The following is a 22,204-nucleotide window of genomic DNA, read 5'->3' as shown; positions in this document are numbered from 1 at the left end:
TACACCGGGTGCCAGCATGGTTGGTTCTGGTTGAAGCTTTCTTGTACGCTGCCATCTGCAGTCTCTTTTTTTTTAATTAAGATTTATTTATTTATTTAATGTATGTGAGTACACTGTAGCTGTCTTCAGACACACCAGAAGAGGGCATCTGATCAAATTACAGATGGTTGTGAGCCACCATGTGGTTGCTAGAAATTGAACTCAGGATCTCTGGAAGAGCAGTCAGTGCTCTTAACTATTGACTCATCTCTCCAGCCCCATCTGCAGTATCTGATAAATAGATCTTAACTCTTAGAGGTGTCCAGGAGTTTGTTTTCGAAGGGCACTAATCTCATTCTTGAGGGCTCCACCCTTAAGATTTGATTACCTCCCAAAGGTTCAGTGTTTTAATACTGCCACATTGGGCAAACGTCATAATTTCAGCATAATTGAGATAGCTATAATTTGGAAGAGACACAATTCGATTCGTAACAATTTGTTTGATTGTAAATAAATACCAGCCAACAAGCTGATTTCTTAATAGCTGTTTAGGTCATAGTTTATAATCTGTCATTGGGTTTAGTTGTATATACATATAATCATAGCATTTGGGAGACTCTTGTAGGAGGATCAAAAGTCCAGCCTGAACTACATATGGAATTTGTGGCTAGCCTGGGCTATAACTAAGCCTTCTCGCAAAACAAAACAAATTATTGAGTAGACAGTTGTCCTCCAGTAATTCTAAGCTGAGATTCTTACAGTCAGAACATACAAAGGCATTTACATACACCATCTGAAACACTGTATCTGATGGTTTGGCTTTTAAATTTTACTGTAGAAATGTTGTTAGTAGTCAGTCCCTCCCCTTCCCAAGTTAGTTCAGAACACAGTCTTTTAATGGAGTTTTAGGACTGGTGGTACTATCTTACGCTCTTACCTTCTTATGAGCAAAGGTCGATCATACAGTACACTGGGTAGAGGGAAAATATCCTTAGTGGAAGTGAAGGATGTAAATTGCTGGCCTTTTGTACTACTGGCCTTCAAGCTTGAGAACAGCACAAACAAAGCAACCCTAATGGAACATGTCCCTGTGTCTAGCACCACTCCACCCATGCTAGTCTCCACTTCAGATATTAGAAGGTATGTTCTGGAATCCTAGGGTTTCAGAGAGGTTGTAGCCGATTCATGTGTAGTTAGGACTTAACAGGTGGTTGGACTAACCAAGAAAAAGGTCCAGGCAGTCTAGTGGTTTTGAGGATAGCATTTCCTAGGGAACTAAGTCCCATCCCACCTGTCTCTCATAGTTTGCCGCTTGAACTCAGTGTGATTTGTTTCACTCTGTTTTTAATGTGCTTGTGCAAAGGAGCCCAAGAGTAGGAGGTGGGAGACACTGTGTATAGGTCAGTTTTAAGATTAGAACTGGCTGTGGCATATTTAGAGAGAGGCCTGGAAAAGATGGGCTTGGCACAGACAATACTGGCTGAGCACTTCCTACGAACTTGACATTTTCCTGAGGGCTCTGTTGTCTCTACTTACACAATGTCTTGATCGACCCTCAGTTGGAATGGAATTGGTGGCCCAGTCTTCATGGTACACACATCAAGACTAAAAGAGAAGTTAGATTGCCAAGAGCAAATAGAATGTGGCCATGGTGACATCTGAACTCTGGCAGTCTGCTTCCAGAGTCCACCCCATCGAAGGACTGTTCATTTCCTTCAAGGTCATTCTCTAGGTTTTGAGGAGTACCACTGTGGAATGACATCCTCAAAGACTTACTTATGGCTGAAAGCAGAGTCTAGGCTTGTTCTGTAGCAATAACTTCTGAAATAAATGGGAACATCTGCTATTTTCTAGTGACTTTTTTTTTTTTAAATTTCCCTGTTGTGCGACAAAATTTTCCTCAGTAGATACAACACACACATCTAGCCACCTCACATAGGAACCCACAACAAACCAAAGTCCAATCTGAACCAGTGGGTTTTATTGGGCTTCCTTAAAGGAGTATGGGTGAGGGGTTACTTACTGGAACAGCTGCTTTACCAAGGCCCACCCCAGCATGTGAGAGCTTACAGAGCAGGGGAACCTGGAACACATCCCAGAGTTTGCAGGCAGCTCCACAAGCTGGTGAAGGGCCTCTCCAAGTGGCTGTGGTCTAAACCTTTCCCAGACAGCTCAGCTGGTTTTTGCTGCTACTGGACAGGGCAGCTGGCCTGATCTTTGCTGCTTGGTTTAGCTGGAAGTCTTTGTAGTTTAAGCTCAGTGTTGTTGTTCTTAGGCCTGGGGCCTAAGAATCTGGTCAGTTTCAGGGACTTCCTTGAAGCTATTTTCAAATTGTTTACCTACTTAAAGATCATTTCTGCAGGGTGGATTGTTTCAATCTTAGAGTAATCTGTTATATAACGTCCCACCCCTTCCTCCTGTTTACATTCTTTTGCCCCTTCTTCCACCACGATCCATGAGCCATGGATAGCTATTAACTATAGTTGTCTACCTCTGTTGAAGAATTTTGCCACTGTATACTTGTTCCAGACACTTGTTCTCCAGAGCATCACTAGTGATTAGGAGTAGAGGCTGACAACAATGGTTGTTTCCGGGCATAAACCACATTTAGAAGGCAGTTACACATCACATCACATCACATTTGTCTAGTAAAATAATAGAAACTGCTTCCCCATTGGGGCCTCCTGTGACCTTCCCAGAATGATTTTTGTTTGTTTGTTTGGTAAATTGGTTCTTTCTTTCCTCCTTCCTTCCTTCCTTTCTTTCTTTCTTTTTTCTTTCTTCCTTCCTTTCCCTCTCTCTCTCTCTCTCTCTCTCTTTCTCTTTCTTTCTTTCTTTCTTTCTTTCTTTCTTTCTTTCTTTCTTTCTTTCTTCCTTTCTTTCTTTCTTTCTTTCTTTCCTGGCTTACAATGACAACTTCCTCAAGTGGAGCAGGCCTTATATCCAATTGGAAAGCTGCTGGCCTTACCCACAATAGACAAGCCATTATTGGACAAGCAGGCGTATCCTACTTAGGACGTCAGTACTGGTGGGACTCCACCAGCAGCCTCCTGTGACCCGGTCCAGCACTATAAAAGCCAGCAGGATGGAACTTTCCAGTTAAATCCCAGCTTAATTTCTCTACATCCTGTAGTCAAAGCATGTGGTGGCCTCAGCAGTAGGGTCTTAATGTCTAGTTCTGCCATACAACCAAGAGTAGTAGCAGTACCCTTTCATGGGTTTCCTCAGGCTTCCCTGGCCCTCACAGTGAGGTGGGGTTTTCACTCAGTAACCTTATGGCTTCTGGGAGTGTCCCTTTTCTGCCTATTAGGGAACCTTTTGGATCTTTTCCCCCCTTTCAGTTAACCCAGCCCCAGTAGGGTAAGATATGTGGAAATAGCATCACACCTGTTTGTCTCTCCAGTGGCTTTACAAATCTCCAAAACACTCAAGAGTGTTTTGTATCATCTGTATAACAAAACCTTTCTAGTGGATAAGTAGGCTAGGCAATATCCAGAACCACCATTCCAAGTTAGGGGTTACATAGATAACCATGGTGAAATACTCTAGAAGTCCATTTTTACCTGTCCTCAGCCAAGTGTCAGGTGATTCTAGAGATTCACAACTAGGAAGATATGGAAATCGACATCAGCAAGGTCTACAGCCTGGACATGTTCCATGCATTTAGATCAGTTGCTTTCTCCATGGATTAAGATGGGGTACAGAGCATAGACGGGAAACTCTAAGTTAATTAGCTCGATGTAATCCTCAGTCATTCTCTCTCTGAGCCATTGTGCTTCCATATCTGACAGCTCTTCCTCAGAGCCTCCCTACAACATTTCTCCATACTCATCTAACTCAGTAGGCCTGACTTAATCTGCTCAGACCCTATGGTTAAAGCAGTAGATGACCTTGTTCTCTCTTGCTGTACCTTGGGGCTCCCTGGATCAGCCAGGCCCTGGGTTTGCACCATAGCTAAGGCCTTCCCATTCACCATACTTAGCTGTTGGGGAGTTTCTTGTGTGGGCAAACCATTTCCACCCCCTAGCGTTTTTGCTGAAGGGATGTATACCATTCTCGGTATGAGTGATAATTACTTAGAACAGGCTGATCATCTTCAACTATATTGTTCTATTGAAGATTCCCTCTGAGAACTCCTCCTCTGGCTTTAAATCCCCTCAGCAGCTCCGCAGCACACAGTGGTTTTCCATTCATTTTTCCCTAGGAAATCCAGCTTGCCACAGATCTTGCTACATTTGTCTTTAAGGAATCCAGGTAAACCTCTTCCTCTCCTTTACCTTTATTTCCTCTACCTTGTTCTTTTACTTTATGGACACTCTGTACATGCTGTCCTAAGTCCCCTAGACCTGCCAAAGCTTTCCTGCTTTATAAAGTTTTTGCCCCACAAAGGGTTCAGCAAAGCCAGGAAGCTTCCATACCAGTCTCGAGATCCCTGCTGCATCAACCTTTTAACTCCTCCGTGAACATAGTTCTGTCAGCCCAGTGAGCTGGGGTTCAAACATGACTCCTCACAGTCCTAGTTCCCTCAATCGCACCTGCTCTTCCTTTATGGTTTTCCATTCCTGGACATTAGAGGGACTTCAGATGGAGACGACCAAGTGTTCCCAATGGCTATGCTGGTCCATCAAGGACTGACTTCTCTCATACTGCCTTGGGTTATGCAGGCTTTGCCTTAAGGAAGGAGGGGTAGATAATATTACTCAAGTTCTCCTGCTTCCATAGAAGTCAGATTGATCGCCATCTGTTCCTATGCCCCGCAGCCTCACAAGCCAGGCTGAGACATGTTCTTTCTTTGCCTGCTTGTCTTCCATAATTTAAGCAGTTGAAGTGCTGATACTTCCTCATCACCCCAGTTCCTTGCATGGGACCATGTTAATGCCCCCATCTGCGTGCTGGACCACAGACTTTTCCTCTTTTTTCTAATGGTTGGACTTAAGGGGTAACTTTTTATCATAGGGCTCTCATCCTCTTGTTTATCTAATTTACTTGCCTAATCAGAGGCTAAAACAGAGTGCATATACCTTTCTGGTTGCAATTACTTTTTTTTTTTTGATATGATAGAAGTTCAGAACATGAACAAGTTACTGTTTGGCCACCATCTAAGCCTCAGGTACATTTCTAACTACACTCAATAGGCCAGGCAGTCTCCACTGCCATTTGCCGACAGTCTCAACTCTTATGTGCTAAGTTTAATGACTGCAAAATTCCCTATAGCCTTAAACTTTTCAGGGCATCTCCATATTCACGTGGACTCTACTCATCAAGCAGACATACCACCACCACCCCATACCACAGAGATGATGTCTGATGTGGCCCTGGGATTGATCCCCCAGACACTCCCAGTCCTGATGGCTCACCCTTATTGGATATTTTAGTACCCATAGCAAGGTTCCTGCAACTATTGCCACACCACAAAGGCATAGTAACACAGCTGGAAAAGGCAACTATGGGATTTCCTGCTTGGATGACACCCCCCCCCCCAAGGTTCCTCAGTTTCAGTTGTGTACCTTGTTCCCTGTAGCCAGGGCTGTGCACGAACTCCTTTCCAACTCATCTTTGATTCCGCATGTCCTTGTTTGAGTTGAGTAGACATGGATGGGTGTTACATCTCCTCAGGAAAAGTGGGGTCACACACCAATTGTCCTGTGGCTGGGAGGTCATAGGTCCCAATGGGGGAAGCAATTTCTGTTATTTTACTAGGTGGATGCAATGTGCCTATCAAATTGCCTTCTAAACATGGGGGTTTACACCCAGAGATAGCCATTGTTCTCAGCCTTAACTCATAACCACTGCTAGTGCTCTGGAGAACAAGTATCTGTGGCTATGACACAGCTGTCTACTTCTTAGCCATAGGTGGACATCTATAGTCACCCCCTCCAAGGTTCAGGATCATTGTGGAAGAGTTGAGACGATTCCAAGAGCAGGAGGAAGAGGCTGCATGTTGCATAATCGTCTCCTGCAAGACTGAGACATTCCATCCTGCAGGGAAGCTCTTGAAGCAGGAAGGTAAACAACTCAAAAATAGCTTCCGGAAGTCCCTGAAACTGACCAGATTCACTAGGCTCTTTCCTGCCAAAGTAAACAATAAAAGCTAAGAGTGGCCCTTAGACGATGGGATAGTAAGCTGTAAAAGGACTGTCAGACAAGCAAAGCTTAGATAAGACTCTTTTAAGACCAGATCAGCAGCTTGGAAGAAGCTGGAAGTAGAGGATCTATCTGGAAAACTTTTGAGACTACACTCTCCAACCTGTTGAGCTGCATGCAGGGTCTGCTCTATGTTGCAGATTCACAGGTTTGTGAGCTATCACCCATGCTGGGGTAGACCTTAGTAATACAGCTGTCGTTAAGTCATTTTGGCACCTGAAAGCAACCCTCTCCCCATATTCCTGTAAGTATAACACAAATAAGACTCATTAGTTCAGCAGCTTGGTCACATCCATACTCCGGTCTATTGTGGTTTCCTGTCTGGGTTGAGTAGACATGTATTGTGTGTCCACAGGAAAAGTCTTGTCACACACCACCTCCCTCCACAATGTCTGCCGTAGGTAAAAGTTCAGCTTGGCTCAGGGGGAGGTAAGATGATACATGTCTTATGATGGATCTGAATGTGGTTACAGGATTGATTGGTATGAAAGCTTATGTAAAATAGCTACCAATACAAGTCCTATAATACACTACCAGGTGTTTTAAAGAATAATGGGAAGCCAGAATAGCCCCTTAGAGAAACTACTGTGGTAGTTTGAATAATACCCCCATAATAAAATTCATTGAACTAGAGCCTTAGAATGTGACTTTATTTGAAACAGGGTCTTTGTAGGGATCTTGAGACAAAATCTGACTGGCTTTAAGTTGGGACCAGGTGTGGTTTGAATGGGAAATGTCTCCCATAGACTCAAGTGTTTGAACATTTGCACTGTTTTGGAAGGTCTCAGAAACTGAAAGAAATGGATCTCTTCTGAGGGAACAGTGTCTCTGGAGGCAGGCTTTTTGGGTTCTCCTGCAGCTTTGGAACTGTAAACCAAACTAAACTCATTCTCCATAGGTTGCTGTTTTTCAGATGATTGTATCAGAACAACAGAAACTAAGGCAAACAGAAAAAAAAAAAAACATCATAACTCCACAAAACCTCTTTCTCTCCTACTTTATCTAAGGTTCAAACCAATTATAAAGTATTGGAGTGAAGGCATCTCCTGACTGGTCTGAACACCACCTGTCTGAGCAACCTATCTGAGCAGATGTGGCCATCTCCAAAGGCCAGAGGAGCCCAGAGTGACTATAAGCTCTGGAGGGCTTATCAAGATTCTGATCAATGTGTGCAGAGAATACAGACCCCACACAGCCTGTGTATCCAAAGGCTATAAGATTAAGATTATTAGGACTCAGGTTTTTTTTTGTGTTTGTGGTTTTTTTTTTTCTTTATGAATTATTAGTCACATGAAGGTGAGAAATTGCTCAGAGATGCTCCAATCTGCAGAGGAGATAAGAAAATTTCTCCAATGATGGAAGAGATCCAGTTTCATCCAGGAAAGTGACACAGTTAATATGTTTCTCCCCAGATACTTGACTTCTTCCCAAAGTACTTAGACTTCCCTACCATCCAGCACCACCATCTTTATGCCCTGGGGCTATTAAGCGTTCAACATTAGAGTTAAGGCAGTAACTTAATGGCTCCAAATGTGCTCGTCCATAATCCTCACGACCTCTTCGGCTCTGCGGCAGACTCTGGGTAATAGGGACCTAGGACAGTGGTCCTCAAGGGGTTTATTGGATAGTGTGGTGGATTTGTTCTTTCATCCAAAGCTGAGAATCTTTTGTTGAGATGTTTACCTCATACATTGGGAGCATTAAAAAGCAATGTGTTCCTTGAATGTCTCTTAGCTGTCACCCTTTCCTCCTGGCAATGCTGTTCGGGATGCAGGAAGGAAGGACATACCTTCCAGTTTCACATCTGACAGCCAGTTTCTTGAGCCAAGACTTTGGGTTATGTTTATTTGGAAAGGCTTTTATAGCAGTTGTTAGGAATGCTATTCATAGCAAACATGAGTTTCTACAAAAACCTTATGGGGTAATATAGTATTGTATATCAAGTAAGGCCCCAATCCAGTGAAACAAAGTGTCACTCTCCCTTCAATTTCTCTACTGGTTAGCTACTGGGTAGGTCACCACAATGCTTTGTTTCATAAGCAGACAGCCACCTGCTCTCTAATCTTGGGGAAATTCATATCTCTTTCTGTCCTTATCTGCAAAATGGCAATAAATGCACCCTTTTGTCATTAAATGGGAGAATTTACACAGCTCACTTATTTGATGTGAGAAACATAAACAGTGCTCAGTAATATTAGCCATCAGTGCTGTGAATGACAGTTCCTTATGAGTAAAATATTTCCCATCAGTGGTCATGTTTTAGAATACTTGAGCCTTTTGACTTGTGCATATTGAGCAGTGCTGGGATCAAACCCAGGGCTTTGCTAGGCAACACCCCACTGCTGAGCCATATACTCTGACCTTACTTTGCTATTTTTAAAGACTCCCTAGATTACTTTGATGGTAAAGAAAGAAAGGGGGAAACTAGTATATGCACAATCAGTGTGGGTAAGCCAAGAGGTGAACCCGGTAAGCCAAGAGGTGAACCCGTCTGCCTGTTAAGAAGCAACTGTGATTCTTGTTTTTTTCATCATTTCTAGAATGATAGCTGAGATTTGTGTATCAGCTATTGTTAAGAGGTAAGATTGGCAATTTGCAGTAAAGGATAAAGGAATGGAAGGAAAGACTGTAAGGCAAACAGGCCTGCCTGAACTTCTGGGAAGAACGTCATGATAACTATCCTATTAAAGGGACAAGTTCTGGCCCCTGATTTTATACACACACACATACACACACACATACACACACACACACACACACACACACACACATATTTATATATATTTAAAACCAATCAAGACAGGACAGTTTGATTTTAGATCCTTTTGATTTAGATCATCGTCTTTATTGGCTTTGTGTGGAGGTCCTTCTGAAGTCATGTGACTGGGATCTCTTTCTGTCCTACAGGAAAGAACCACATGCAGCTGATAGGCACTTTTGGTGTCCTGCCCATGGTGTAGACATGGAACCTTGTCTTTTCCTTCCTAAGTAGTTTCTCATACCAGAAGTTTTCCTTCCTTACCTCTGATTCTAAGAGAATAAGCCAGCCCACCTCTGCTCTAGGTCCTAATTCTTAAACCCAACTGATACTACTGTTTTGAGATTAAATCTAGATTAAAAACTTCTCCAAAGACGTGACGTTTCTGAATCTGTGAAGTTGCCTTCACAAAGGGGTATTTGTCCCTCCCTCCCTTGAATTCTTGTCCTTTTGAAAACAGTTTAGCAATGCACAGTACTCTGGTTTCAGCGTGTCTATTCACTTAACTCGGAGACTGTCATGTCATGTCATGTTCCTATCTGCTCTGTTCTCGAAAGGACTGTGCAGCGTCTGGCCTGGGTTTCCCTTTCCTCTTCTGGAACACTTGGCAGATGCTTGAGTGTGGGTGGAGTAGAGAGCTGACTCCTTCCACTGTCATGGAGTCCCCAAAAGCCAGTTTCCCTTTAGTTCTGACTTGCTTCCTGTTTCCTATGCTGGATGGAGAGGGGGTGGGGATGGAGGCCCCTCCTTTCTTTCCACTCAGAAGAACAGGGACTTGTGAGGCCCATTGCTAATAATTTGGATTAATATGGTATAACAGTAGAAAGTAAAAAATTACGTGTTCTGTTATATGTAGCAAATGTAAAATATTTATAATGAAGCTAACTTTAATGAAAGGATGGGGAAATATAAACACAAGAACCAAGTATCATGAGCCCACCAATATCTTCCTCAAAGCCCAGAATAAGGACTGGAGAGCCAGAACTCTTCATAGCACAGGACACATTGGGGAAGATCTATGAGATATCTTCAGTGTAGAGCAGTATGTACCAGGAGATGATGAATCCATGGCTTGTAATCTTAGTAACAAAAGTGTAAAAGGTCTTCAACTTTCACTTTTCTATTGCTGTGCAATACATTTTTATACAGAATAATGTGAAATAATTTGAGAATCTAAAGAAGAAAAGCCATGATTGAATTACATAAATATTTATTTATTTATTTATTTATTTGAGATGGTGCCTCACTATGAATCCTTGTCTGGCCCAAAACTCACTATGTAGACCAAGCTGGCCACAGCTCTCTATCTCTTCATAGAGATCTACCCACTCCTGCCTACTGGGATTAAAGGTGTGTGCTGCTGTGCCCAGTTGGAATGTAAGATTCTGCTTCACAGAATGAGGTTCTTCTTCAGTCTACTTCGTTAAAGATAAAAAGAAGAAATACCTGAGCCAGCATTGACCTCTAGTTTCCAAGGCACCCATATTTTCTAAGCTTGATTTCTCTGTGGCTGTGCTGATGGACAGCCATGCCTGGGAAATGACTTCTAGGAGGAGTCGACAGTCTTGGAGAGATTGTTAGCGCAGACACTCTGTTCACCCAGGTTGTCAGAATTTGACATGTAAAAAACTGTGTCTCTGGGAAAGTGAAAAATGCCAGGTAATTGATGAAATAATGACTCAAAAGACTGATGACAAAAAGTAGCACCTAGAGTGTCCTGGGGCTGCTGGGGACAGGATCTGTACAGATTCTTGGGACTCTGTAAGGAAACCCCGTTTGTCCAGAAAGTTAATCTGAGCTTTTGCATTTATGAACTTCCGATAAAAGGAAACACAAGTAGGCGAAAAGTCTTACAAATAACATATTTAAGATACACTACACAGTCAGTGCCACTTTCTAAAGTATATAGATTTATGACATGTAAAGCAGGCCTTCTAAGGGCTCCTAATCCAAGCCAATGAAACTACTAGTTAACCTTGAATGTATTCCTTAAACAGAAAGGCATCAGACTGCTATAGTTGATCCATTTGACTCTTGTATTTTTGTGGCGATGGTTCAAATGAGGACCAGGCATGCCACTTACCAAGTTTTATTACCAAACAAACAAACAACAAACAAACAAACAGATCTGAACATAGCTATGGACAGCCCCGTAAAGTCACGTAGAGATTGGCATTGGATAAATATGGGATGATTGCAGTGCGGATGCCAAGAGCCACAATAAAGACACACTGTGTCCCTAGTGTCTTAGCAGAGCTAGAGTGTCAAGTCTACCGGTTCTGTGAATGTTTCTTAGGGAAGGTCCTGTTGTTGTCATCCTTGTTGTGTCTCAGCCTGTGAGTACTGGGCCTGATAATAGCTTCTGTGGGAACACAGACCAGGCTTTCCCTCTACTTTTGGGGGTGACATTGGACACATGGAGGCCCAAAGAGTGAAAAGTTAGGTTCAGTTTGTATATCTCAACATTTTATAGCCAGGCTCCCTTTTTGAGGCGGGGGGAGGGGCGGAGGGGGAGAATCCCATTCTCTTTGTCCCGCAAAAGGGCTGTCTTTACTAAACCTCTTCTTCAAGGTTCAGGGATCGCTCAGGAAGAGGCAGTAGAAAGAGTGTAAGAGCCAGAGGTGGTAGGTGATGTTAAGGAATCAGTGTCTCCAGGCACTGACTATTGCACTGGTGAACTCACAGACTGTGGTAACACCTCCAAGACCCATACAGGTTCTAACCAGACAGAATCCCTGCTGAAAAGGTGAACTGACACAAGTCCACCTCTAACCCGGAAGCTCTTTGCTTCTGATGCCTGCTGGGAAGAGGGAAATCTGTTTCCTCTGATGCACATCTGTGCACTTCTCACTCCAGGTGAAGCCCGTGCACAAAATGGACTCCATGGGCTGGCTCTGTGTCTTGTGTTGGTATCTTACCTAATTTATTTTATTTTTAAGTTTGTTTTGTTGCTTTCCCTTTTGAGAGAGAGGGAGAGAGAGAAAGAACATAAAGTTGGGTACTTAGGGCACTGAGAAAGAATTGACAGGAAAATATGAAAATATAGTCTGAAAAACCTTTATTAAAAATTTAACAAATTCCATTCCAACCTCATTTCCTCCTGTCCTTCTGTTTTACCCAGTGGGTGTATTTGTAATATCTGGTGCTCCAGCCGACCATGAGTTATAGGTTTTATTCTTTGCCATAGTTTGCTCCACCTTAATACTGGCTCGGGTCTTCCTTCTTTGTCCCCACAAACTATGAGCAAAGACGGAGGCTTGTTGGAATGCCTTGGGAAAAATCACCGAGTTAAATGTTGTATTCCACCTGCTCCTGAGCTGTAGACACTTCAGGTTGAGAAATGTTTGCAGAGCACTGGTTTTGAACCCACAGGTTCAGGGGGGTGTCAGGTGAACTCAGTAAGACACAGCCAGCATATCTTAATAAATTAGTAATAACAATAACAATAATAATAATAATAATAATACAATAATAATAATACAAGTAGAAAATATTTACGGTATTAATTTGTTTCAGTTTTACATGTCTGCGTCTCTGTGTGTATATAGGGTGGAGCTCAGACAAGAAGTAAATTTCTGAGGTAGATCCGAAGGGAGAACTTTTTTTTTTTTTTTTAATTTAAGCTGTAATTGTCAGCAGTATTATTTTAGAGACGCTACCCAGTCCTTAGACTGTTTTGGAAGCCTGCACAAGGCAGCTCTGTCCCAGTCCCAGTCTCACGCTCACCCTCTGTATCGTGTGTAAACTGCTAGATCATTCCAGAGAGAAAGAAAACAAATGCCAGCTTTACCAGAGCATGGTCACAAGTGCCCACAGTCTTGAGTGCTGGCTTCAGTACCAGGAGTACAAAGAGAGAAGAGGGGAACTTTATGTTTTGAGTTCTGTTAACTAAAAAGTTTCCTGTAGGTGTATTACACAAACCACAGCATCAGTCAGTCAGTATTTCACAGGATAGACAGTATTTCACGTGGGTTCTTAAATAAGAAGAGTTCAGATACTCCTTACGCAGTTTCGGAAAAGTACGCAGGATACTTTACTCACAGGTGAGTGGCTAAAATCAATGAGTGACTTAGATCAAGACATTGAGGGTCTTCTGTTTTGTTTTAAAGCGTGCTCCTACATTTTCTAACTTAGTGCTTGCTCAGTTGTTTTGCAGTTTTCTGTAAGTATTATTTAGTGGGGAGAATTTCAGAATGCGTAATTGCCGCTCTGAGGATTTTGCAACCTCAGCAAGATTTCTTCTCCTGGAAGGAAGTGTAAGCAAAGGCATAGTCTGTGCTGTGGATTAACTTTGGAGAACAGCCAGGAGTGTGGGTGCTTAGTCCTGGACTCCCTCACTCTCCAGAGCTCAGCATGGGTGCTCAGCTGAAATTTCACTTCCCCAGAAGTTTAGTGTGTTTTAGTAAAACTAAGAGGAAATCTTTCCTCTGTGCCGCTGGAAGCAGAGCATTGGCTCAGCCTGGAAATTCCACATTTGGCGCTCAGGAGGAGGCAGACACTGCACACCTGGGTTCAGAATTCCGCAATGCCTTTGATACTCTCACACCTGAGTTTAGCAACAGTTTGTTTACTATGTACCTAGAGCTGCTTGTCTGCCGGTGCAGTTTGCTTTGTCTTGAGTTTTTCTCTTCAGGTGGTTTTGGAGCTGTTGCAAGTGAGCAGAACTGGAAATGTCACTTTTATCCATGCCCAAATCCAGGAACACCAGGCTGCTGAGGAGCTCTAGTGTGGCTGAGATAGTTGAGTTTGTTTGTAAATACTCTTCTCTATGCCCTCACATTTCAGCTTGTTCCTTTTGGAGTCCCATTGTTACTTTAGTTTAGCTTGTATTTGGGGCCATTTCCTTGTCAGTGATCTCATAGCTGCATAGTGCTGGCCTGAGTTGCTGTGTAGTGTCTGCCCCAGGTTGGACAGAACGCTGCAGTTGGGGACTGCCCATCCTCTCTGTCTCTCCATTTGTCCACCTGTCTGGCAGCAGCTTGCTGCCTTCTGTCTCAGTGTGCTTTAGCAGGGCTGGCAAGGAATATGTGCAAGCTGTAGCATTTTAGAGCTGGAAGAGAGCTTAGAAAGCCACCAGCCTCCCTTGTGAGTTTCCCACAGGAGCAACTGAGCTGTGCAAAGATGCATTCATTCTTGTTCCTGGCCAAGGCAGACAGTGACTCTGTCCTTGCTGATTGCCCTTTCCGTGCCACTGGGGATCTGGGCTGAGGGTGACTAGTGTGAGATTCCCCACAAGCAACCCTCTTAATCTAATACCATCCTACATCCTGTGAGACTTGGGGACCTGTGACATCGTAGACTCCAACTTGCTTTCTAGGTTCTACCTCAGCCTTTGCAAATCTCCCTTCCCATCATGCTCTGGGAGCTTCCTGCATACCAAACAGGTTGGGCGTTTGCTGTTTAGTTTTGTCAACTCAATACAGGCCAGGGTTATCTAGGAAACCTCAGTTGGAAAAAATATCTCATGAAGAAGATGCAGCGTGACTGAGTGAATACACAGACCTCATGGCAGATGTGAGTGAGAGTGAGAGCCGATTTAAACAATAGAGGAAAGTCCTTAGGGAATCATACAACTGGATAAACATGAGGTGGTAGCTGGAAAGAGGATGCGAAGAACGAATGTACAGCACACATCAGTAATCCATGGTGGGAAGCATACATTACCCACAATGCATAGGTCCAGAGGTTAAGTTAATTTTTTTAATTATTATTATTATTAATGATTGATGTGGGAGGGTCCCACCCACTGTGGATGATGCCACCCCTGGACAGGTGGTCCTGAGTTGTGTAAGGAAGCAGGCTGAGCAAGGCTGTAAGCAGCAGCATCCTCATTTCCCCGTGACCTCTCTATGCAGATTTCCTGTCCAAACTTCCCTCAGTGGTAGACAGTGTCCTGGAAGTGTAAGGTAAATATATCATTTCTTCCCTAGGTTGCCTTTGGTGACAGTGTTCATCATGGCGATGGAAAGGAAACTAGGACAGGTGTGTTGCTGATAGTCTTGCATCATGGTCCTTCCTCTGTTCTGGCGAGTTTACACCTCTTCTGTCCAGTGTCACTGGTACTTAATATGCAGCTTACTCTTTGACCCGCCTTCTCTGTCATCCTCCCTTCCTCCTCCTCTGTCCTTGGCTGAACTCTGTTTTTAGCAACACCTCCTATACCATGGCTTATGATGCAGTTAAGGGTAGTTGAGGCTGAGGACCCACTATCAGGAAGCGTTCCTTCCTAATCTGGATGATTTTTCCCTAGATGTATTTATTTTAATTTTATGTAAAGTGTTTTGCCTGCATGCACACCTAATGCCCACTAAGGCCAAAAGAGGGTGTCAGATCCCCCAGAATTATAATTACAGACAGTTGTGACCTGTCCCGTGGGTTCTTGGAACAACCTGGTCCTCTGAAAGAGCAGCAAATATCCTTAACCTCCGAGCCATCTCTCCAGCCCCATTAGAGAATTTTTCAGTTTTAGATTTTACTTGAATAGCTAATTTAACATGTGTCTCTCTCCTTTGGCAAGCTTGCATCCAACCAAAAAGTACTTAATAATCTGTTGCCTGTTTTCATAATCTCAAGGGACTGCTACTGGGTTTATTTCCAAACAAGGGATAGCAAAGACAGGAGAAGCAGTCTCATCACCTAATTAGCTAGGGGATTGAACTCTATAATATCCTCTCATTGAGGAGGATTAATAGCTACTTCCTCGCATCCTGGCAGTGGGACACTCTCCAGCAGGTGCTTCAGGTCACCCTGCTTTGATCTACTGTAAAGACAGCAGGGGTCCTGTCCACATGTCTCCTTCTCCACGTTCTTTCACCAGCACTTGATTTCTCAGCCTCCATTCCAGCCCTGTAGATGTCAGCATCCCAACTGGGATGGATCTGGATGTTTGTGTATGCCCCTTCTTGTTTGCTAGTTCCATAAATGGTTGACTTTCTTTTGCATCCAGAATGATGGGAAGATAAACCAGTGTGTGACCATCAGCATCCTCCTTAGTGTCATTACATAACTTTTTCTCATGAAGGTGTGATAGTGTAGTATTTCCCTGCGTTCCGTAAGATCTCTTCTGCTCTGAGGAGCAGTAGAGGAAAGGGAAGCAGTGGTGTTTGGGTCGCAGTGATGTGTGTGTATGTATGTGGGGACTACAGGAGGAGCTGGTTGTAACCTTTTAAAATTAGGGTGGGCGTTCTGACATAGTCTGTCAACAGGGTACTCTTAAAGGAGATTGGAGGCATTTTGGCAGATACATCCTAGCTTTCTTTTTCCTCTAAAATATACTAGAATTCTTAGGGAGGTCCCTAAGTAAAGACATGGGAGGGGGTTGTAGCTTACTAGTGATAGAAGGGAATTGAGACAGTGCAAAATAGCAAGCCTTTAGCTTTAATGGCTTGGCCGAATTACTATCTATAACAATGACGTGGTGACTAGTTGGTTTTAGTTCATAGAAATACAGTTCATTTTACTTTTCCCATAAAGGCCTTGCATTGATATAGAATACATGCCTGGTACTGTTTCCAGGAGATAAGATGCCGAGGGCAGAACTTTGGTTACCTTTGGCCTGTTTGTGGAACCTTAGCCAGTGAAAACCTAGAGAAGCCTGAGACAGATATTGGGCTCTTTGGGACTAACTGGGTTCTACCTGTAGCCTGGGGTCCCTAGTTGGATTAAATGAGTTTAAACTGCTTTGAGCACAGGGTGTCTTCATGTTGCAAGGCACTCTAGAGATTTTCCTAGGTAGATTGTTGAAGGTCAAGCAGTGACAACAGTCTGGTTGATGTTGTCCCTTATGACTATATTTTATTGTTTTAAGTAAGTTTCTGTTTGTGCCATCTAGGCAGCTATTCTGACTGTAAGTATAGTCACTTGAGATTTATCAAGTTCTGAAGCTGTAGTAAAAGAATCAGTATTTGAGTTTGTTTGTTTATTTTAATTCGATGTCAAACAGTAAAATTCTGACTGTAGTATCCAGCATTACTCCATAGTAGCTTTCAGAAGGCATGTGCAGAGTTCATTCTCTCATTTTTAGTAATTTTAATGAGATCAATGACTTATTTACTTCCATCAAATTATTTTAACTGGTATATTAAAATACACATTTGTACATATTAATGGGGTATTGTGATATTTCCATAAATGTATTGCCCATTGTATAATTTTTAAATCAGGATAAACCTCTCTTCTCAAACTTATTTCTTCATGTTGAAAACTTTCAAAATCCTTTCTGTCCTTTGAAACATACAGTCCGTTCACGTTATCAATACTCATGCTGGTACATAATAAATAGCACACTGAAACCTCTCATCCCTATTGAACACTGACTTGGCATGGTTTGATAAACCTTTCTGCAGCCCTCCTCCCCTCTACTCTCTGCAGTCATTATTGTACTTCAATTTCTGCAACATTGGCTGTTTTAGATTTTACATACGATGGGCATCATTTCTGTGTCTTATTTATTTCTCTTAAGATATAACCTCTAATTCCACCCATGATGCTGTAAGTAACATGGTGTCAGTTTTCATGGCTAAATAATACTCCACTGTGTGTATATGTAACCATTTTCTTCGCCTATCCTTCACTGTTGGACATTTAGTTCATTACCACTTGTTGGGGTTTGTGAACAGTTGGTGATGCAATCAAGGAAGTGTAGATGTTGCTGTGACACACTGGTTTCATTTCCTTTAGATGTAGTGTGATTATTGGGTTGTGATAGTTCTCTTTTCGTTTATGTTTTTTTGTTGTTGTTGTTGTTTTATTGAATCTAACTATATATAGCCCAGGCTGGTCTCAAATTTTCAATCCTCCTGCCTCAGGCTCCCAAGTGCTGGGATTATAGATGCTAGACAATGTTTTTAACTGTTAAAAGAACCTCTGTAATGTTTTCCATTGTGGCTGTCAAAATTCATTCATTTTGCTGGGTGTAGTGGTACGGACCTTCAACCCCTGTGCCTGGGAGTCCCAGTGATTATGAATTTGAGGCCTCTCTGGGGCTATGTAGCAAGACTCTTATTTCACAAAAACAAAAGATTCATCCATTTATCCTTCCTTGTCGCACGTGGGGTTGCACCTAAGACCGCATACATGCCAAGCTGTCACCTCTTCTCTCACTCTCAGAACCCTTTCTTTAAGGGAACAATTTATAAAGCAGGATTTATTTAATCCTTTGCTTTTCAAGCTAATGGGGTTTTTTACCTCCACTAGTTTGCTGTGTGCTAATTAGACTAATCCAGAGGCACCTTTGGCTCTGGCATAACAGCCAGTGGTACAAAGAGTCACACTGCAAAATAGCAAGAACTTGGTAATTAGGTTGCAAGAGGATGGGCAGAGCAAACGAAGGGAAGCAGTGTGGCACATTGAAGCGATGGGAGGTGTTTGGAGGGCACTTAGGGTGTTGAAGGTTCTGACTTTGTTAGCTGGCGTAGCTCAGTTCAAAATGCAGCCTTACCTGGACTTACTGTGTGTCCTTGCACAGTAGTTAAGTGCTCCTAAGACAGTTTCCTAATCCGTACAATGAGAGTACAGTGCTGTACCTGTTTATTGAGTGAGACAGAAAGCAGGGCACAGGGCACACACAGCATGCAGCACTTAGCAAATTGGCACCCATTTATGCTCATTACTCAGAATGTTTAGACCATTCTCAATCCTTTCTGAATGCTTAGGAGTACGGTCTCTATTGTTTGGGGTGGGATTTTTGTCCTTAAACATGTACTGTTCTCAGTGCGAGTTACATTTTTAGATTCAATGACCTTGTGTGTGTGTTGGAGGGTGGGTTGTCACTGAACACGGATTCTTGTGCCTGTCTACTACTGAGCTGGGTACTAACCATTTAGATTTGGTGAGTTCTAAAAAGTTAATCTTTAATCTAAATTTTTCTATAACTTTTCTTCTGACTGAAATCTTTAGTTCTTTCTCTGTTTTCATCTAGTTCTGGGAAGCCTTGTGGTTTAGGTAAAATTTAACTTGAACTTTGCATTGTAGAGGAGTCGTCATCCTCAAGGTCCTCATGTGAATTTGGGACCCTCTTACCCTTTTGGAATCTGAACTCTAGGAGGTCCTGTACCCTAAGGTGCAACCCAACAGGAAGATTCAGGTTCCCCACCTGTTTCCCTCTGTGGGAAACTATTGTTATTCTAAATATGTATGACTATCACACATCATGCTATAAGTCACTTATAAATTTAGAAGTCCAAATCATGGGTCTTTTCCATCAATAATATATAAATAAATAAAATCTACTTTTAATTTTACATAGTCCCCAAATTAATGATAACCCATATGTTCTAATCAGAACAAGTCCACACCCAACATACACCCATCAGATAAGATCAGCAATAGCATAAATCCAATCGGATTGAAATGCAGTGTTTAGAAAGTCTGTGGTCAGTATGCTTGTCCCTGCTGTAGTCTTACAAAAAGATATTAGGAGCTGGGAGGGCCCCAAACCACAGCCCTTTTCTACTTCTCCAGTTGTCATCCCTGGTGTGCCATATAATTATTTTACCCAAGACTCTGAATGTTAGGCAAATGTTCTACCTTTGACTACAGCCTAGCCCTTCATCCCTGGTTTTGTTCAGTAGCCAGCATCTCCTATCCTGCAGTTCTATCCTTCTGTCTATACCAATTGCCTTGTGCTCTGGGATGGTATCTTGGGCACTGATTATATGACATTTAAGAGAACATATGGTCTTACCTACTTCTGTCTATGGTTACCAGTTCTCTGTTAGTCAGAGGCTTGGGAGGTGGGGGCTAATGAGTGTACCTGTCTGGTACCTCAGTTTAACTATGAGAAGAAAAGAGGATGGATAAATGCAGATACTAAGACCTGAGAAAAGAAGAACAGAGTTTTGTGTGACATCTGTGGCAGAGCAGGAGACAGGACCAGGTGGTTTTATATCTAGAAACCAGTGCCTTTAGTCCATAGAGTATAGACACAGCATGTGAGTTTACTTGCCCCCAAAATCTATGAATCGTGGGTTGGAAGGATGGGATCTCAGGCAGGGCAGTTTTGGTTTTAGATTAAGCAATACCAATATTCCTAGCTCAAGTTCAGCTCTTAGGAAGTAGAATTTCCTCGCTCTTTGATCATTTTTTCCTGAGTACTCTCCTTCCAAAAGTGTCTCTTTAGATGAAGTAGTATTGGAGTGACAACTTAGTAGGGACTCTGAACAGAAGGAGGAAGGTAAAGGACCAGAAAAAAGAGTTACTGAGTTCTCAGCTTGGTAAGATGTTGTGGAATTAGCATGCCCGTGGCAGAAGCTAGGCATAGACCGTGACGTCTACAGTGGGCATCCAAAGTTGCTGGCAAGATACATGAGAGTTGTGTAGATCGACTGTTCACATTTTCTGCTGTAGAGTTTAATTTTTCTTCTATATTCCTTACATTTTTGTCTGTAGTAGTAAATGCCTGACATCAATATTTGAAATCTTTGTTGAGTATCTAGCAAGTATTTAGGTTTTTGTATGTTCCAACTGTTGTGTAAATGCTATTCTTGGCTTAATATATTTATTTCTGAGAAAATATGAAGGAGAATACTTCCTGCTCCTACTGCACATTGGTTGTGAAGACAGTTTGAGCCCTCCTCACTGTCATTGGGCTGAGCCCTTTAACTTCCTTAAAACTCTTGTGTGGGGCCTAGGGTCAGAGAGCTGTGCTTTCCTTCAACCAGCTCACTCACAGAGGGGCAGTATCTGGTGTGCATACTTCAGACCCCTCCTAGGTGGCTGCTGACTGGAGAGCCAAGTCTGAGAAACCCCTAGCTGCAGGCTTTACAAGATGCCCTCTTGGGAAGGTTTCCAACTGCCACAGCTTTCTCACAGGGGTTAAATTTCACAAGGTCAGCCAGAGTGAAGCAGCATGCAGTGAATCTCATCCAGATGTCTCCACGAAGCCACAGATCTAGCTCAGAAGTGAGAGGCTCTGGATGAAGCACTAAGTTCCTTACATTTTAAGGGTAGTCGCCTTTAAAAGAGTACTCTAAATAATCAGCTACTTTCAATCAAATATTCTTCAGAATCTGAAGGCTTTTCAAAAGCCTGGTGATTTCTAAATTACTGTATATTAAGATGACAGTATCATGTGACCTCATGCAAGTTAATTTTCAGTCTCAGGAGATGTGTACCTTAAAATGTCTGAATAAATTGATTATCCATAAATTCATCCACATTTCAGATATTGATGAGTAAAATTCTTTTACTTCATATTGAGAGGTTTTTTGGGTTTCTGTTTGTTTGTTTGTTTGTTTGTCTTAAAATGAATAGGTATTTTTTCACCTGTAAGTTAAATTTTACATCACAGTAGCTCAGGGTAATCTGTGTTTAATTTTGCAGTCTTTATTTTGTTTGGTAACTTGCGTAGCCTCTGAGTGGTGCTTGATCCCTTCCTTCTGCTCTCTGACACACCCTGATTTTTGTTTTGCAGCAGTCTCTGGTCCCAGCACACCCCATGGCCCCGCCCAGTCCCAGCACCACCAGCAGTAATAACAACAGTAGCAGCAGTAGCAACTCAGGATGGGATCAGCTGAGCAAGACCAACCTCTACATCCGAGGCCTGCCCCCCAACACCACTGATCAAGACCTGGTGAAACTCTGTCAACCGTGAGTATAACTGTTCTGAGAGCCTTACCTGCGGAGCCTTCCTTGATCCTAGCCATAGAGGATGTAGGTTATGTTAAAGGAGAGGTACTTAAGATAAATATATATGAAAATATGTAAGACCCTACACGTGCAACTCTTGGCCACTTTCATAATATGAAAGTGCTACTAGAATGCCTACATACAAGTGAAATTTGCATTTTCTTGATTTGGCATTTGAGAAATAAAATATGAATTTAAGAAAAATTGATGGCTAGATCCTTTTTGAGTACTCATCTGTCATAGAAGCCTGTGAAGAGCCAGTCAATCCCATAGGAGAAATCAGCTGACGTTATTTGTCAGAAATGTAATTATCAAGCTAAGCTCATCTTGAGTGTGTGTAAATTCTTGGTTACTGCTGGGATGGTGTCCCTCTGGTTTCACAAGCACCAGGATCTCCGTAGTGCAGATCATTCATTCTTTTCTCATTGGAAATAAGACCGCCTCCACTTCCTGCATCTTAAGAGAAGGATGCATGTGCATCAGGTTCCATAGTAAATTTGCATTTCATACTAATGTTGATGAATAGAATATAAATGTGTTATTCCCTTGCAATTACATTATGTCAGCTAAGTAACAGAGTTCTAATTTAAACTAAGGAGCCAGAACTACCTTTGAGAGCAAAAGATCATTGTGGAAAGAGTAGAGACATCAAATCACATCGAACAGTAAATGCTTACATATAACAGCACTTTGTAT

General features: G+C 42.5%; 1 protein-coding gene across 6 annotated transcripts in view; it reads left to right on the top strand.

Moving 5' to 3' along the window:
• Rbms1 (RNA binding motif single stranded interacting protein 1) overlaps nucleotides 1-22,204 on the top strand; it is a 217,436-nt gene that overhangs the window by 105,603 nt on the left and 89,629 nt on the right. For 5 of the 6 annotated variants that reach the window (XM_031370383.1, XM_031370382.1, XM_031370384.1 and 2 more), the window contains exon 2: nucleotides 21,294-21,469. In XM_031370383.1, the coding sequence (XP_031226243.1) occupies nucleotides 21,294-21,469 (176 nt within the window). Of the gene's footprint in view, nucleotides 1-5,866; nucleotides 5,986-21,293; nucleotides 21,470-22,204 lie in introns of those variants that run through there. The other variant, XM_031370387.1, reaches the window with a different exon arrangement.

This window comes from Mastomys coucha, unplaced genomic scaffold (genome assembly GCF_008632895.1).
Source record: "Mastomys coucha isolate ucsf_1 unplaced genomic scaffold, UCSF_Mcou_1 pScaffold15, whole genome shotgun sequence".
Taxonomy (NCBI): Eukaryota; Metazoa; Chordata; class Mammalia; order Rodentia; family Muridae; genus Mastomys; species Mastomys coucha.
This window is presented reverse-complemented; position numbering and strand designations above follow the sequence as displayed.